Genomic DNA, 18,869 nt, shown 5'->3' with positions numbered 1-18,869 from the left:
ATTGTCACTATATGTGATTTTGATTGGAGTTTTTCTATTGGAACCTCCAAATTTACTCACTTGACCTCTATGCTTTTTATACCTCTTATTAAATTTTCAAATACTAAATTTACTCACTAAACTTCCTCAAATAACCTCACTTATATAATTTGCAAACAAATTATCATCTTTAAAATAAAAAATTTAATCATTTCAATAATTTAATCACTCTATAAATCTTAACTAAATATGCATTTCTTAATCAATCTTGAGTTTCAAAAATTAATGTCTAATCATTAAGAAAATGCCATGAACTATTATGTTTTTTTTTTAAAAAAAATTTGTCTATTTTAGCTGTGCCAAAAAAAAAATGAAGAAATCATTTGTTTTTATTCTCAAAAAAAAAAATCATTCATTTTTTAATGTTTATTTTTTTCTGTATTTTTTGTACCACATAATTAATTATTTAAATATTTTAAGTTTTTTTTTTTTTGGCAAATATAATGGATTGACTTAGATTTAGGTGATAAATCATAAGAGGATTTATTTTGTTTTCCCTCACCAATATGAGTTCAACATATATATCATACATTTTATGTCACATGATCTTAATCATATTTTTAATTCTTATTAAATATATATGAATGCTTTAATGAGTACTAGCCCTTTAATATGTGCTCCACACATGTCATTTGATTTTTTTTTTTTAAATTAAAAAAGTTACAACAATTTCTCTTCTAATTTTGTGGAACCTTCTCCTTTTTTCATGGGATGTATTGCAATTTTTTCAAATATGATATAGTCTATTGACTATCTTATCCACATATAGAAATAATTTGTTTATTAATATTTTTATAATGTGAGGGCATGTATGGTACTTTAAAATTTTAACCATTATCTAAAGAATTGGCTTAATTATATAAGATGTAGTGAAATTGGAAAATGAAAATAGATAAGGAAAATAATAAGGAATACTATCTATTATCTAATATTATTGAATTGGAAAGTCTACATAATATAAATATAATATTTTTTTGGGTATAATTATTGTCCTTAATAGTCATTTAAAAGTGGGTTATATATGTCATTTAATAATTCATAATAGAGTGAGATCAAGTGAGCAGATTTGGAGGTCCCAATAGAAACTCTCTTTTGATTGTACATTGGTTTAATTACCGATCACTGGATGAGATAGAAGTATCCATTGTAAACGAAAAATTCAGTTAATTTTGTTTTCATATCGACTATGATCAATTTAGTCTATCATAATTTTATAACAGTACTATAAATATACATTAAATTACTCTAAGGATAACCTCGTCGAGACTTATTATTAAGTTTGTAACTGAAGTTAATTTTGTAAGTATTAGGTTGACCGGTGCCGTATTTGCCAACGACCATGCCAATAATTTCAAACGACATGTACACATCTATAAGGTCGAAAGAGAAAATTATCAATTTTGATTTGGTTTTTATGAAGTAAGATCAATGTGCCTACTAGTGTTGTATAACTTGTTCATTACAAATTGGAATATGTGAACTTTCAAAAGCGACAACACAATGAAAGGTTAATTTGGGAAAAAAAGCTAAACATCTTATATTAATTATCGTGATTACATAATAAATCTCAAACCTTTTAAGCAATCTAGTAAATAAATTTTTTTAATTGTATTGAAAAGTATACCTTCCACAAGCAACAAGATGGAGGAAATACAATTTATCAAAATCGACCGTTAGATGTTATCATGATAAGAATATATGGTTTTGACCCCCAATTTCAGCTATTTTCGTGGTCGTTTGGGTCTCGATCTACGTGAACAACCTTAAAACTTAAATACACATAAAACTAATATGCGCGTAACCCCTCATACACAACTTATTTTTTCAATCTCTCAGCTCTCACACCCTCATGGGTATGAGTTACATAAACTAATGTAAAATTTTCGGGAAATTTATCTCATTGTGATTCAGCTCCGCTTAGGGATGTATAGGCGTATAGAGGGTTGACCGACGGCAGATCGGGTTAATTTTTTTACACAGTGCCCATATTAATATGCTATAAATAGACGAGTAATGTCAAACTTATCGATTTCTAGTTACGAATTTATTTGGTCGCACAAAATCTTTATATGAGTAGAAATATAAGGAAATATAATTTATTAGGTGTATTACAAAATTATTCCTTCCATGATCAACATGGTGGAGGAAATATAATTTATCAAAATCGACCGATAGATATTATCATGATAAGAAGATTCCTAATTATACATTAGATTCCTCTAAGGATAACCGAGACCTATTATTAAATTTTGTAAGTATTACATTAACTGATGTCATATTCGTCAACAACCATGCCAATAATTTCAAACGACATGTGTAATTATTCGGTTGATACATCTAAAAGGACGTCAAAAATGAAATTTATCAATTTAGTTACTAAAAAGTAATATCAATGTGTCTGCTAGTGTTGTATAACGTGTTCATTAATATAAGAATATGTGGACTCTCAAAAATGACAACGGGATGAAAACTTAATTTGGAAAATCCGACCGTTGGATGAGTGGATCACATTGTTTTATGGATGTGGTAACAAATTCAACCAATTTAATCATAGCTTCGAGTTCAATCCACTTGGTCAACCGTAATTAAGTCTATAAAACAATATCTATATATATTAGGTTTCTCAAAGGGAAACCCTATCGAGACATATGGATACGGAGTAACTGACCACTAGAAGAGATGAGTGCAATATACTATGCTTTTTGTAAGAAAATCAGCCAATTTCATCGATGTTTTGACTTCAATCCACTTAGTCAAACCAAAGTTAGTTTTATAACTATTAGGTTGATTGATGTCGTATTCACCAACTACCATGCCAATAATTTCACATGACGTGTGTAACTACTTGGTGTATACATCTATAAGGTCGAAAAAGAAATTTATCAATTTTGATTTGGTTTTCAGAAAGTGAGATCAATGTGCCTATTAGTGTTGTATAACTTGTTCATTATATATCAGAATATGTGGACTTTCAAGAGCGACAACGCGGTGAAAGGTTAATCTGGAAAGAAAAAAAAATTCAAACATCTAATATAAATTATATAATTACCGAGATTACATAATAAATCTTGAACCTTTTAAGCAATCTAATATATAAATATTTTTTAGTTATATCCAAAAGTATATGTTCCATGAGCAATAAGGTGGAGGAAATAGAATTTATCAAAATCAACCGTTGGATGTTATTATGATAAGAAGATATGGTTATGGTCAAAATTTCAGCTATTTTCGTCATCTTAAGTCTCGATCTACTAGATCAACTCTAAATCCTAAATACCACATCAAACTAATATGCTCATAATCGGTCCTTCGCAATTTTTTTTTCCGATTTGTTAGCTCTCACACTGTCGTTGGTATGGGATATATAAACTAGTGTAAAGATTTCTAGAAGTTTATCTCGTCCTCGTATAGCTCTCCTTAGGGAAGCATAAGTGTATAAAGAGTTTACCTCTTTGTTTGATGTCGAATTGACGACGGATCGGGTTAATTCTTTTACACAGTACCTATTAATACACTATAAATAGACATGTAATCTCAAATTTACCAATTTCCAGTTATAATTTTTTAGATTGCATAAAATCCTTATATGCCTAGTAATGTGGTCTAACTTGTTTCTTAGATGTACTAATTACCTTCCAAGAGCAACATGGTGGAGGAAATATAATTTATCAAAATTGGCCGTTGGATGTTATCATCATAAGAAGATATAGATATGGTGAAAATTTCAGCTATTTTCATTATCGTTTGGGTCTCAATCTATTGGGTCAACTCTAAACCTTAAATACCACATAAAACTAATATGCTCATAACCGGTCCTTCACAATTTTTTTTTTTATCTGTCAGCTCTAACACTCTCATGGGTATGGGCTATATAAACTAATTAAATATTTCTGAAAGTTTACCTACTCATGATACAGCTGCCCTTAGGGAAGTGTAAGTGTATAAAAAGTTGACCGTTTTGTTTGATGTAGAAATGACGGCGAATCGGGTTAAGTTTTTTACACAGTACCTATTAATACACTATAAATAGACGGGTAATCTCAAATTTACCAATTTCCAATTACGAATTTTTAGATTGCACAGAGTCCTTATATGCCTAGTAATGGGGTCTTGTTTCTTAGGTGTATTACAAAATTATACCTTCCAAGAGCAACATGGTGGAGAAAATATAATTTATCAAAATTAGCCATTGGATGTTATCATGATAAGAAGATATGGTTATGGTCAAAATTTCAGATATTTTCGTCGTCATTTGCATCTCGATCTACTGGATCGATTATGAACCCTAAATACCACATAAAACTAATATGCTCATAGCCGGTTAACTTGTTCAATTTATTTTTTTCATCTGTCAGCTCTCACACTCTCGTGGATATGAGCTATATAAATTAATGTAAAAACTTTTGCAAGTTTATCTCCTCCTGGCTCTCCTTAGGGAAATATAAGTATATAAAGAGTTGACCTCTTTATAAAGAGTATATAAATATAAGTATATATTAGATTGTTTATCTCCTCCTGGCATAGCTCTCCTTAGGGAAATATAAGTATATAAATATACTTATAAGTATATAAGTATATAACTTGTTTATTAGGTGTATCACAAAATTATACCTCCTAAGAGCAACATGGTGGAGGAAATATAATTTATTAAAATTGGCCATTGAATATTATCATGATAAGAAGATACGGTTATGGTCAAAATTTCAGCTATTTTCGTCGTTATTTGGGTGTCGATCTACTAGGTCAACTCTAAACCCTAAATAGCACATAAAACTAACATGTTCATAACCGGTCATTTGCAATTTATTTTTTTGATATGTCAACTCTCACACTCTCATGGGTATTGCCTGTATAAACTAATGTGAAAGTTTCTAGAAGTTTATCTCCTCTTGGTATAGCTCCCTTTAGGGAAGTATAAGTGTATAAAGAGTTGACCGCTTTATTTGATGTTGAATTGACGGCGCATCGGGTTAATTTTTTTTTTTTTACAACTACCTACTATTGCATTATAAATAGATAGGTACTCTCAAATTTATCGATTTTCAGTAACAAATTTTTAGATTACACAAAATCCTTATATGCCTAGTAATGTGATCTAACTTGTTTATTAGTTGTATTGCAAAACTATACCTTCCAAGATCAACATGGTGAAGGAAATATAATTGATCAAAATTGGCCGTTGGATGTTATCTTGATAAGAAGATATATAGTTATGGTCAAAATTTCAGCAATTTTTGTAGTCGTTTGGGTTTTGATCTACGTGGTCAACCTTAAATCTTAAATACACATAGTTTTATGCACGTAACCCCTCATACACAACTTATTTTTTCGATCTGTTAGCTCTCACACCCTCTTGGTTATGAGCTACATAAACTAATCTAAAAATTTCGAGAAATTTATCTCATTGTGATGCAGCTCCCCTTAGGGATGTATAAGCATACAGAGGGTTGACCGCTTTGTTTGATGTCGAAATGACGGTGGATCAGGTTAACTTTTTTACATGGTACCTATTAATACGCTTTAAGTACATGGGAAGTCTCAAATTTATCGATTTATAAGTTCGATTATAAGGATCGCACAAAATCTTCATATGCCTACTAATATGGTCTGACTTGTTTATTAGTTATATGGAAAAATATATCTTCCATAACCAACAAGGTGGAGGAATTATAATTTATCAAATTCGACCATTGGATGTTATCACGACAAGAAGAAATAGTTACAGTCAAAATTTTGACTATTTTCGTTGTCGTTTGGGTCTCGATCTATGTTGTCAACCATGAACCCTAAATACACATAAAAACTAATATGCGCTTAACCACTCATACACAACTTATTCGAGCTGTCAACTCTCACACCCTCGTGGGTATGAGCTACATAAACTAATGTAAAAATTTCAGAAAATGTATCTCCTCGTGGTTTAGCTCCCCCTAGAGATGTATAGGCGTATAGAGGGTTGACCGTTTTGTTCAATGTCGAAATGACGGCGGATCGGGTTAATATTTTTACATAGTACTTGTTAATATGCAAGTTGGTGTAATTATGTTGTTTTCGCTGCAATATTAGATTTTCATGTGTCTCGATTGTTTTTTATGTTTTGATTTCAATGATTTCATTTTAAACAAAAGTCTGGATTTTTGATTTCTTGCTTTTATGATTTGGTAGATTTAAATTTATCTGGAGAATTTTTGAATTACATGGTTTTATGTCTATCAACAAATTGAAGCTCATTATTACTCTGTTAAAAGCTTATAAACTCCGTTCAATTTGTGTGATCAAGTTAAAATAATATAACCACCACAGGTGGTCGAGTTGGAAAAAGCGTCCAGGTGTGGAACTCCCATACCCGGATTCGAATCCCGCCGACGCTTATTGGAGTTAAATCTTAATATATTCTTGGTGGCCAGGAGGGAGGAAGCCTTCTGACAAGATCCTCCCGAATACGGATTAGTCCCTGAGCCTAGAAAGCCTTTGAGGACACCGTGTGATTGAACAATAAAAAAAAAAAAAATTAAGATAATATGAGTGGTGAGGAAGTACCCCTCTGCTTATGCATTGGATATACTTGAATAGTTTACATAATTTCAGTTACATAAGTTTCCCTTTTTTTTCCTTTTCGACAGTTATCCGGTTGATATTAGTCATCTGGCATTAGTCATTGCATTTACAAGTGGAATCTGTTGTGAATGTAAATAGATCTTGACCAAATAACAGAATAAAGCTGACACCTAGAATCTGTATCTTTTTATATACAGCTTACACAAATTCAATGTTTAAGCCCGCAACTTAGACAAGCTTTAGGTTTAAGCACAGATTCAATGTTGTCCTCCTTTTCCCCACCAATCTTGCCAGATTGACAGACGCTGATGTGCATTTTACTAGCAGCTGAACCAGGCAAAATTGGCGTGCTTTACTGTATTAGAGAGGTTTAAGCACTAAAATAACTTGATTACTGTGACAAAGGCCAGGTATTTTCATTGGAGTGGGTTGAAAATCAATCATAAAAGAATCCATAAAACAAAACCAAGCATTTGAATTTTGCGCTGTTTGTAAGGCTTTGCTTTATTGTGAACATTCCAAACACAAACTGAATTGAGTAGCTGCAGACCAAGAGGTTTCCCTAGAGATCTTGATTGAAGTTGCTCGAGTCTTGGCATTCACTTACATACATATCATCTGCAACTGTTGTGTCATTATTCAAAGCATGTATTGCAGAAATCAGTGAAAGCATGTATTGCAGAAATCAGTGAAAGCATGTATTGCAGAAATCAGTGAAAGTATGTATTGCAGAAATCAGTGTGTACATTGTATCTTTCTGTGTACCAGCTGAAACAGAAACAGAAAACTTATCAGGTTCACCTTTCATTTTAACTGGACGCTATAGTTCACAACGTCACATGCAAGTGGTAATGCCATGGCTCGAGATGTTAATGATGAAGGTACTTCAAAAGGAACATATTAGTAATGTCATACTTTAGCAGGCAACCAACATGTCTGAAACGTTTTTATGGGTACAATTACAGCTTCCATGCATAAAAAGGCAAATTAAGGATCAGGTCTATTATTGAAGTGACTTTGTTTAACTCTACGTAAGAGATGGGTACAATTACAGCACTATTATTGAAGTAACGTGACATTGTTTGTGTAAGGATCAATCTACTGGTGACATTTAATTGGAGAACGGAACCAAGTTTATTCTTTAAAAATCAAGTTTATCTCCAAATTCAAGTAGGCATACAGAGTTACATCATGCAGCATCAGTTAATGAACATATCATTCTTCAATATATACATATATGGGAGATTCTGCTTCTCATTTGGTATATGTACTGTTTCAATTGTTTATATATATATATATATATTATTTCCAGCGTTTTTTGTACTAATCTCAGATTCTGTCTCTTATTTGATCGCGTCTTCTATTTTATTCTATAGAATACACTTGATACTGCTACACGTATAGCAAGTTCTGCTCTATGATGCACTGGTATTGTAGCTTTCACCAGCATATAATACAAGCTACCACATTAAAAAAATTCACTTCAAAATCTCAAAACCTTTACATACTAGTGATCAACCACTCATTGCATTCCACAAAAGATCCAAATTTAGATGCTCACAAAATATGATGCACCTTGTTTTGTTTTTCAGAAAACAAAATAAAAAACAATATATATTTATATATAGTTGGACCTAGTTTCATTAAGAATTGATCCAGTCTGTATCAGTTAACAAGTTAGCTTCTTAATGAAAGGTGTAATGAGTGCTGTTGTTAAATCATCCTATAAGCCAAAAAAAAAAAACGGAAAAAAAAAGAAAAAGAATTTGAGCAAGAAGCAGCAGGGAACAAACTTACGTGTAAGTCCAATTCCAGGAATGGTGACGTTGTGCCAAGGGTTATAGAGTTGCTGTAGGTTCTGTCATGAGAAGCAGAATCAACAGTGAAGATCCATGGACTGAAGGAAGACATGCTTTTTGGTGATGGTCCGGTATTTCCTGCTGCTTGGACAACAAATATACCTACCTTTACGGCTGATAGTGAAGCCATATCTATGGGGTTGAAAAATGTTGCAACTCCGGGAGGACATCTATTGGGAGTGATTGATAAGCTTATTACGTCAACCCCATCCTAAGCAGCCTGGAATGCAAATAAAATATCAAAATTAAATATTCCAGAAGCTGGCAAAGGATAACATAAAAATAAAATTCCAAAAACAGCTTGGTTAATATGAACAAGAGCACGGCAGCGAGCAAGCCCTCTCAACTCATTTTTGTACATCTTGTGACTCTCAAGTCTTAAAAACATCCAATTTATGAGTACGGATCAATGTATCTAAGAACAAGGATGTCTAGATAAATATATAGAACTCGACACTTTAAGATTTCATCTGAAGCTAACAACTATTCCTTAACTAATGAGTAGTTATATAATTACATAAGTTTTGTATTCCATACCAACTGAGACCTAGCATAGATGCAATTTCAAATACCAACAGAGTAAATTTCATATACTCTTCTATACACAACAAGCAAAATAACAAATAGTACATTGAGTTGGACAGTCAACAATTGACGAGTTCTAAAGTTTCCAACCAAGAACAAGAAAAGAGGCAGTACAATTAATAAGTTTTATTTTATATAACTCAGACAATGATATAAGATTCCACTATGAATAAGAATAAGCCTATAAAGAACAACTAGGAATTGAAAAACTTACTCTCAGTTCTGAAGGCATCTTTGTTTTGACTGGGCCAAGTTTCATCATTCCACCACCAACCTTCAGAGCAGCGGGAGGTACAGAACTAGGTCGAGCAACCTTGGCCTCAGAAATGCCAGGACATGACTTATAAAGTGTTTCTTGGAGTCAATCAGAGCCTCCCACAGCTGTACATCCTGGGAGAGATCAACCTCCTCAGCTGTAAGCCAATTAACATGTCATTAGAATAACTGTGGACGCAGAACACAATGAACTAAATTTCCTCTGAATTCCAATAAAGTCAAGTGAAAGCCACCACCATTGTTCAGATACCCTCTCAATTCCAAGCAAAGCAAACCCCAACTTTAAACAAATATGAATCAAATTCAAGAAAACAAACAGATACCCACTTCAAAACCCACATATACAAACAAGAAAACACCAAAATTGACATGAAAGAAAGAAATTTTCATGTTTGTTTCACTAAATGAACATGTACCAGTCCAAAACTAGCCTCAGCCTTGTTGTACATCTCCTAAAGTTGCTAGTACCTGATGCGAAACATACAGAATCTCTGGGTTTGCTATACTATAATGGGCTCTTCCTCCTCCTTGTCATCTCTCTCTCTCTCTGATTCATTTATAAGAGAACCCATGCCCACTGGGTTTGTGGGTTTCAGTGTTGTTGGGTAGAGACTAGAGAGTCATAGAAAGATAATTTTCGAACTGCTTCAACTGAAATTTCGGTGCTGTAGTTCAACTAGAATCATAGAGTAACGGCAAAGTGAAGGAAACGAGAGACTAGAAGCAGAAACAACTTACTGCTGGACGCCTGAACCGTGAATGCCGAACTTCTCGCTTATCTGTGCTTTTGATGAAGAAGCTGCCAAACCAGATGTCTTTCGTGGTTTTGATGAAGAAGATGCCTACCCATATATTAGCTGTAAGCCTCTCATCCCAGATGCCAAAATACCAGAAAGCCCTCGGCCTTTCACCACGACGGCACAAAAATTACTGATAACGTCTCATTAACAGTCAACAAAAAGTAATCAGTTTGTGAGGATGTTAACTGGCCACGTCACTGGGGCCCCCTTGGTCTACATTTCGGTTGGTTCATTGCAGCCCACTCCCATAACCAAACCATTCCCTTTCGCTCTTTAACCAAAATCCAATCTTTGAACACAAACCAAGCCTATTACGTGGGTTTTCCGGGAAAGCAATTGGATTTTTGTTTGAAAGGAAGTTAAGGGTCGTGTGAGTGCAAAAGAGGATGGCGTTGATGAAGCTGAGGAGGAAAGTAGAGGGGAGAGTACCATGCCGGAGCGGTTTAGGTACTTGACCGAAGAAGCTCCTGACCCTCCTGTGAAGTTGGCATGGTTTCTGGGTAAAATGCTTCACTATCTTTGTCTATCTTTTTTTTGTGTTTTATGAGAAATTGGTGATGATTGGAAAAGTGAGCAAAATGCAAGATTGAGTCTTTGGGCTTGTGTTGAATTGGGGTCTTGGTAGTGTGGAATCATAGTATTGTTAAAACTTGTACTGGGAATTTTCCATTTGGTATAGGCACGGCTTCCTTTGTAGCTCAATTTCAGTTCCATAGATTTGAAAAATAATTAGTAGAGTCTTGTTTAGGATCCTTGTTTAATTTGAACTAGTCCATTTTTTTTTTCTATCCTTTTTCTTGTGAGTACAATATTTCGTTTCTGGAGAGTAGCACATGGCAGTGCTAGTATGCTGGTAAAGATTTCAAATTTTTTTTCTGTGTACAGAACACTGTTTTGAAAGATTCATATGATGTGATTTGAAAGATTCATATGATGTGATTTGCTTGTTAGCCAAATGGATAGTTGTCAGTATTGTTGAAAAAGACCAATTCATAAAGCTCGTTAAAGTTGAAAATGTTATCAAAGTTGTACATGTTGTCCTGAACTCCTGAAGCATAGAAATTTCTGCCATAAAATGTAGCATAATTTTTACACATCTGGGTGGCTTAATTTGTAATTAGTTCCTAGTAAACACAAACAATACCATTAACCCTTGCACACAAGCATCACATACAAATGCTGCCAATAGACAGGAACATGACCCAAACTACAAAGGAAAGATTATACTTTTCTCTTTAAGGATTAGAAACAAGTTTTCCACTTAAGAGTGTAATCTAGTGAGTGTATCTTTGGGTGGAATCAATAATACATGGTGGTTTATATGTAATACATAGTGGTTTATATGTGATTGAGCTTCTTAAGAGTCCAAGAGCACTGTTAAAGTTAATTGCACTGACTGAGAAATCATTAATGGAAATAGGTAGGCGGCCTTAGTTATGAAGCCATAATCATTGGAAACTTATACAGAAGTCCTACCTGCTTTTCTGTGTAGTGTAGAATATGATGCAGGATATACTTTAATAGAAAAGTGATTAAGTTGGGTCGTTGAAATCATTGATTAAGTACTTAGCTTTTTAGGATTTCCATTTACTTCTCAGGAAAGCGTCTTGTGTTATTGCGAGATGGGCAAAAGATGTCGGGGTTACTACGGTATTTTTAGCAGTTTGTTAGTACTAATTTGTTGGTCTTCTGTATTTAACCTTATGTGTGGTCTGATCCGAACGTAAAACAGGTGAATTGGTGTGGTAAACGGTAGCAACAAGCAAACGGCTGGATGCAAGAGGCATCGAAAAGAGAGAGATGGACAACAGACATGTATAAAAGAGTTCATGAGGCGATCCAAGTAAAAGTGGAAGTTCATGCAGTTCAGACGAGTAAGTAGTTTATGTCATAGCACATTGTTTATTTTAAAAAAAATATGCAGTCATATGTAATGGTAATTGATGTAATTGATTGTGAATAAAGGTCAAGTCCATCGAAAAATCCCAAAAAACGCATGAAGAAATTGGCATAGGCAGTTAATGAGGTACAGCGTTCGAGTCATTTGTTTAATATCAGTAAAAACAGTTCATGGAATGATAATAGAATAAGGCTGACAAAGTGGGAAGTTGACAATGACAATTACAATTATGTTTCAGGAAAAGACCGGTGACACTGAAATTACCATAAGAGGTGATTGCCAAGAAGATGGAAAGAATGGAAGCTTCGTAACAGTTCTGGTGAAGTTCCCATTATCATTTCAATGGCCGGCCGGGCAAAAGAGTTCAAACAGACTGTTGGAAAGCTGTCAAATGAAAAGGTTTTAGCAATCAGCGATATGGGATTTGGTAATATTTTCTTGTTCCGGTGCAGCAAATTGAACCTCCACCTTTGCCAAATGTTGGTCGACAATTTTGATGTAGGCATGAAGATTCATGGGAGGCACTTGATGATCAGCCATGAGGATTTTAAGGGGGTAATGAATGTAAGGGATGAGACTTGTGAAGTAGAACTAGCTGGTTGCTTGGATGATGCAGATATCGTGCAACTGAAGAGCATGATATGTGGAAGTGATAGTGAAATCAGTATTGACCGCTTGTGGAAGTGATACCACTTTATTAACCTACTATTATTTCTATCAACATCTGCACTCCATATATTCAACCAAAGTTGAAAACATTCCAATCCATATATCATGAACAACCAGAGTCAGAGTCGTAAAGGAAGATGATAAATCATATTTATTCCAGAATGATTGGCAACATAGGCCATGACTTCAGCTATTGTAATCCTTCATGTTGGGTTACTTAAATAATTTTCTTTTAAGATCCTGATAATTCCCCCTGCATGCAATGACTCTGCAAATCCCAGATACTAATTACTCTAAACCCTAAACGACATCATCTTTACAAACTGCTCACTACTACTACTCTCGAAATCTACCACTTGATTTGTTCTGAAAACATATGCCAACAACAAATTGCCCCTTAAAATATATAATATAGAGGGAGAAAACAAAACTGCATTTTAACAAAATACCCGAATAACCATTCACATGTGAAGCAAAATTAAAAGTTCTACCCACTGCTATGATCTATTTCGTATTCTCCCTGAATCTTTGAAATCATTGAACTTAAATTGTACATATCTTAAACCAAACAATTAAAAACAAATGTGTAGAACTAACAACATCAATACAAAAAGCAAAAAAGCCTTGGCACAGATCAAAGTGACTCCTAATCAAACTACCTCTGGTGCAGCCATTGGATATTCTTCAGGCAAAATAGTTCCAACTTAAAAACTCCTCCTGAACAAATATTTCAAAAGTAGAAATAAAGCGTGCAACTATATTTCAGACAGAAAAGGAAAACAAATGGGGAGAAACGAAAAAATCATAGAGTTGTGAAACTGACATCGTCAAGAACAACTCCAACTAGGAATATAAAAATGGAGTAATCAGTCTTGCTATATCAATAGGATAAAACATCAATAAGCTGCCAATGCTCTACCATATCATCTCACACGCTTAATCCAAAATAAAAGTGCATATCTGCTCTAGTGTAAAAAGCAACTCGCTCTATTGTAAAAAGTGTATATCTGCTGGCATATTTACTTAGATTTGGCGACTATATAGAAAGACTACCATCATTGTTCTAGGACCTAGTTTACTCCCTGGAATTAACACTGGTAAGTCAATGTCATACTGACAGCCAACTAACTCATAGTAAAAGATCAGTGGTACATAAACCAACAATTCTCACAGTACGAACAAGATACAATTTTCACAAGGTGACATATAAATCTCCCCAAGCACACAGATAATCGCTAGAAGCTCTCCAATTAGCCTGCCTATCAGTAGCACAAATTGCTATAACTAATCGTCGTTGCTGACTTACATACAAAAGATTTTCTATTGGTTGACAGGAAACTCTTGGCCTTGTGGTTCCTTAAATTCTCTAAAATGGCATGCAAAAAAGAAAAATCTGTCGGGAAAACATAGTTGCTACTCGGTCCAAAGACATGATAGAAGTAGATGAAGCCCAGACAGTTGATTATGCCTGGACAACACATCGCACAAACTACACTGCTGCATTGTATATATGAACATAATACTTCTTTCATACACGAGTAAAAGGAAAACCTCATAGAAAGACAACCTTCAGTGATGACCAACCACTACAGACCTCAATGAAATGCTCCCACTTTCTAATTCACTCTCCTTAAATCTAACTTTATTAAAAAAAAAAAATTAATAATTTATGCAAAGCCCACTTTCACAGAAAAAAAAAATATGACAATGCAAACATCCAATAATGCAGATCATGATTTCCAGCATCATATATCATGATTCCAGTACATGCATTTTCTGAATAAGAAAATACATGCACTTACTGATTAAATGAATATGAAAAGGATTCCCGGATCAGAGTTACCATCAAGCTTTTACACCAAAACTAGAGCTCAATCTTCCAAATTCATAAACAGAACTAATACCTTATTAATCACAATATGAACATAGGATAAAATAAACACCAAAATGAAACAGGTGGCTCCGTTATTCCCTTTCCTCTCGCTCTGGGTTTCCTCTCTCCTCTCGTGAGAGCCGGTGGAGAGAAACTCCGCCCTTCGCGATTCTGCTTAGGCGATGCCCTGTTTCAGAGGCTTCTTGCCTTATTTTTTCAATTCTGATCTTCGATTTTCTGTTTCCCTTTCGCTATGCTCCGTTGCCTTCATCCAATTCCTTGTTTGGGTGTTGGTGTTGGTGTTGGTTTTGTGATACGTGGTGCCTTATGCAACAAGAGTGGCTTATTCTGTGAATTGTCTATAATCTCCCCTCTTTGCAGCTCCCTTCTTTTACCGTAACGGTTCAAAATTTTACGATTAACGTTCTGTTACTGTGAAATTACACCATGCCCCAAGATTTGGCAAGCTATGGATTGTGGTGCTCCACGTACACTGGTTTGACCGGCTGTAAGTTACAGCATGCGTATCCCAGAACTCTCCTTAGTTGATTATGAATTATATCTAACCATAGTTAGATCCAATAACACGTGTTAATTTTACATACATGGGTGGTATCACCATTAACTGAAAATGGTGAGCTAATTCAAATCCATATATGTTGTGTGTGACCGGGGACTGTTCAATGCTATGGCACACTCTTATTGACCAAGCAACTCTCTTCTGATGTTTCGTGTCTCATGGAAGTTACATAACACTAGGCTCGCATGGATGAGCTCGGTCCTGCACTACTCTAGCTAGCTCCTTCAGCCTCCTTCCTTGAAATACCACAGAAAGTTCCATACAAAGAGTTGGGTTTAATTATAAAATAATGCGATCCATGGCCGGTGGAAATAACATGACAGATATAATGGTTTCCTCACGTCTAATCCTTTCTCCCATCATGTTACTTATCATCATCATTAGTAGCACCGTTCAAGCGGCCACCCTTGCTCAGCCGCAGCCGGCGGCTGATCTGCTAAATCACTTCTGTTCAAACGACAAAGGTAACTACACCACGACCGACTCCTATAGCACAAACCTTAACCACCTTCTCTCATCCCTTCCCTCTACCAAGGGCAACGACTTTGGCTTTTACAATTCCTCCTATGGCGGAAATACATCATCCGAGGCAATATATGCAATCGGACTGTGTAAAGGAGATATTGGAACCACAAGCGACTGCCTTCAATGCCTCAATGCATCTAGAAGTGCTCTCATGGAGCTATGTCCCAATCAGAAGGAGGCCATTATTTGGTACGACAACTGCATGCTGCGCTACTCAAACCGCTCCATATATGGTGTCATGGAAACGCAGCCAACTTTTGATATGTGGAGCACACAAAGCGTACCATCATCCAAATTTGATATGTTTTTTCGCAATCTCACCATCCTACTCGAAAGATTAGGAATTCAAGCTGCAGCAGATGGTTCTCTGAAGTTTGCGAAAGATAACGCAACCATTCTCAACTATGGTAACGGCGGACTGTCATCCTTAACGGCACTTGTAGAGTGCACTCCTGATTTGTCCGAGTTACAGTGCAGGACTTGCTTGCTCGGGGCTTTTGAAGAATTCCCGGAATGTTGTGATGGAAAGGAGGGTGGGCGAGTTCTTAGACCCAGCTGTAACTTCAACTATCAGCTGGACCAGGTTGACCGGACCAAGACCACAATTCCCGAGTCAGGTACGTGCATAATTTGTCCCAAAAGAAAAAAGGGACAAATTGTGACATATATATGTATGTATTGTAAAATTATGTTGATCTTTCCGTTTATGTCTTTTGCACAACAAATTAAGGAATATTGCTAAGTGCCTACGTTCATATAGATAGATTGACTCGATCTGTGAATTTTTGCAGGATCTCCAAGTCAAAGCCCGGGTATAGCTCCAAGTCAAAGCCCGTGGAATTCTTCCCCTATCCCTCGAGAATTACCTGATAAGCCTGACAAAATTCACCCTAAGAGCCGTGCAAGACGTGCTGCTGCTAGCAACCATAGAATAGCCCGTATCGTTATACCATTTGCAGTTGTTGTTTCTATTGGACTAATGATATCCGTAGGCATTTACATGAAAGTAGAGAAGAGAAGGCCACAACCTATCCCAGGGATGCAACCTAATAGTTTTGAGACAATGGGATCCTTGCAATTCGACTGTGGCGACATTCGAGTTGCCACAAATAACTTTTCTGAAGCAAATAAACTTGGAGATGATGAATATGGCACTGTTTACAGGGTAAGGCAACCCCAGAATATATGTGAGCAGTAATTAACATATTTATGTTAATTAATAGGCCAATTAACTTATACCAGTTATTTGCACATTACACTACTAGTTCGACAATTTATTTTCAGGTTTAGTGGCTTAATAGTATTTCATTTTAATTGTTTATTTTCATTAAAAAATAAATTTCAGGGTAGTCTTTCCAACGACAAAAGCATAGCAGTGAGGAGGCTTTCAATAAACTATGTGAAAGAGTATATGGAAATTAAGAAAGAGGTTTTGTTAATGGCGCCCAAGCTTCAACATCCAAATCTAGTTGAGCTCCTAGGGTGTGCCTTGGAAGAAAATTCTGAAAGGCTTCTTGTCTACGAGCATTTCCCTAACGCAACTCTTGATCGCATCATATTTGGTATCTAGCAAATTTTTTTTTTTTTAGTTTATTCATTTTTTTGTCAAAGGGTAAAGGAGAAATTTACTAGTCCAATAGCGTGTTACTAGCTTGCAACATTAGTCCAGCACTCCATCAAGTACGTAATACAATGATTCTTATTATGTAAATGTAGACCGAATGCAGAGCAGACAATGGGATTGGGAGATGCGGTACAACATCATAGTGAGCATTGCACGGGGACTCCTTCACCTTCATGACAGTCACTTTGTTCATGGCGATATCAACGCTAGTAACATTTTGATAGATGCAGAAATGAATCCCAAAATTTCAAATTTTGGCATGGCAAGATTCTTTGCGGCTGATCAAACACAAGGCAACATTAATGGAATTCATCTGCTGAATCTGATGTCTAGGTAATATATTTACTATTCCATAGCCAAGTCTAAGTAATATACAAGTTGTTAACTAAAGTTGATCGATAATTCTTTTTGTTGAGATGCAGCACATACATGGCTCCAGAAGCAATTGTTGGACATTCATCTGCAGAATCTGATGTCTACAGTTTTGGTGCGTTAGTCGTGGAGATAGTAAGTGGACAAGAAATTAGTAGTTTGGCTTCCGAAAAGCTAAATGATAAGGATCTTCTGAGATTTGTAAGTAATACTGTAGTAGTATATATACTCTTGATGTATTACTTACTGCAGCGGAATGCAATGAAAATTAAAGATCTCTGCTAGGTGCATGCTGACTAAGTATGTTTTTTTATATTCAAAATGCAGGCATGGAAGAATTGGGCAGAAGGGACAATTAGAAATCTAATAGACCCAACGTTGTGGACTGGTTCAGGAATTGAAGTAATGGAGAGATGCATCAGAATCGGATTATTGTGTATGCAGAGGACTAGAACCGATAGGCCAACCATGTCTTCTGTTACTCAGATGCTTAGTCATTCTTCCGCTATCCCTCTACCTAATAAATTTAGGCATGGTAGCTTTGGGATCATTGGAACCTTGAACAATGTGGAAGGTGTTTCTGATCCAAGGTCTAGAGCAAAAGTTCAACCCTTCATTGCGAAGATGCGGTGTTCCACTACCGGCATCATCAATAAGATACGTAGAAAATGAGGTTAAACCTCTTAATTGATGCAACAGTGAGCTCACCTCAGCTGAGTTGTAGGACAAGCAACTCAACGAACTCTTGTTGTTATTTGATCATGTTTTTTATCGAATTAATCCATTATCTCAAGTCTTTGATAAGGTTGTTTCATCAGCACAGGTGCAATATTCTAGCATTGACATAGCACGATTTCCAAATACTTATTCAATATTTTCAAAAAATCTATTGATACAAATAAACTTACGATTGAATAAAAAAATAAAGTGTACATTACATTTTGCTTTTGCTTTTTTGTGTAACGATTTGTATAATCTTATATATAGAAATTGTATTGCAGTACTTATATTGAAAGCATATGTTTGTAGCCAGCATTCACCATTTGCATAACTCAAATGACCAATCTGGCAATCAATTCAAAAGGAAAGCAAAACGTCCAAAATACTAAGAGCATCATACATGAAAAAGGATAATTCCAAAATGTAAAAGGTAAACATGTTAGATTAAATATAAATATAAGATAACTTCACAAGATAATATAGATACAA

General features: G+C 35.2%; 1 protein-coding gene and 2 long non-coding RNA genes across 8 annotated transcripts; 2 read left to right on the top strand and 1 right to left on the bottom strand.

The window, feature by feature from the left end:
* Positions 1 to 6,670: 6,670 nt before the first annotated feature.
* On the bottom strand, positions 6,671 to 10,210 carry LOC112186143. 5 transcript variants are annotated; one of them, XR_002930698.2, is made up of 4 exons: positions 10,056 to 10,210; positions 9,256 to 9,454; positions 8,395 to 8,676; positions 6,671 to 7,365 (listed from the first exon to the last, which is right to left on the bottom strand). It is a non-coding gene; the product is annotated as an uncharacterized LOC112186143 (long non-coding RNA). The 5 variants fall into 5 exon arrangements; XR_005803514.1 differs by having other exon boundaries at positions 9,256 to 9,968; positions 10,056 to 10,140; XR_002930676.2 differs by having other exon boundaries at positions 9,734 to 10,124.
* Positions 10,211 to 10,366: 156 nt separating this feature from the next.
* On the top strand, positions 10,367 to 12,922 carry LOC112186060. Of its 2 annotated transcripts, XR_002930640.2 has the most exons (4): positions 10,367 to 10,617; positions 11,850 to 11,991; positions 12,083 to 12,143; positions 12,256 to 12,922. It is a non-coding gene; the product is annotated as an uncharacterized LOC112186060 (long non-coding RNA). The 2 variants fall into 2 exon arrangements; XR_002930632.2 differs by lacking the exon at positions 12,083 to 12,143.
* A 2,500-nt stretch (positions 12,923 to 15,422) lies between these two features.
* On the top strand, positions 15,423 to 18,506 carry LOC112183191 (cysteine-rich receptor-like protein kinase 27). The gene is made up of 6 exons (XM_040511156.1): positions 15,423 to 16,281; positions 16,456 to 16,829; positions 17,010 to 17,226; positions 17,381 to 17,621; positions 17,711 to 17,861; positions 17,988 to 18,506. The coding sequence occupies exons 1-6, from the start codon at positions 15,429 to 15,431 to the stop codon at positions 18,330 to 18,332; spliced, it is 2,181 nt and encodes a 726-aa protein (XP_040367090.1). The 5' UTR covers positions 15,423 to 15,428; the 3' UTR covers positions 18,333 to 18,506.
* The last annotated feature ends 363 nt before the right edge of the window (positions 18,507 to 18,869 follow it).

The sequence above is a fragment of the Rosa chinensis genome, chromosome 1 (genome assembly GCF_002994745.2).
Source record: "Rosa chinensis cultivar Old Blush chromosome 1, RchiOBHm-V2, whole genome shotgun sequence".
Lineage (NCBI taxonomy): Eukaryota > Viridiplantae > Streptophyta > Magnoliopsida > Rosales > Rosaceae > Rosa > Rosa chinensis.
Note: the sequence above shows the minus strand (reverse complement) of the source record. Positions and strands in the feature narration are given on the sequence as shown.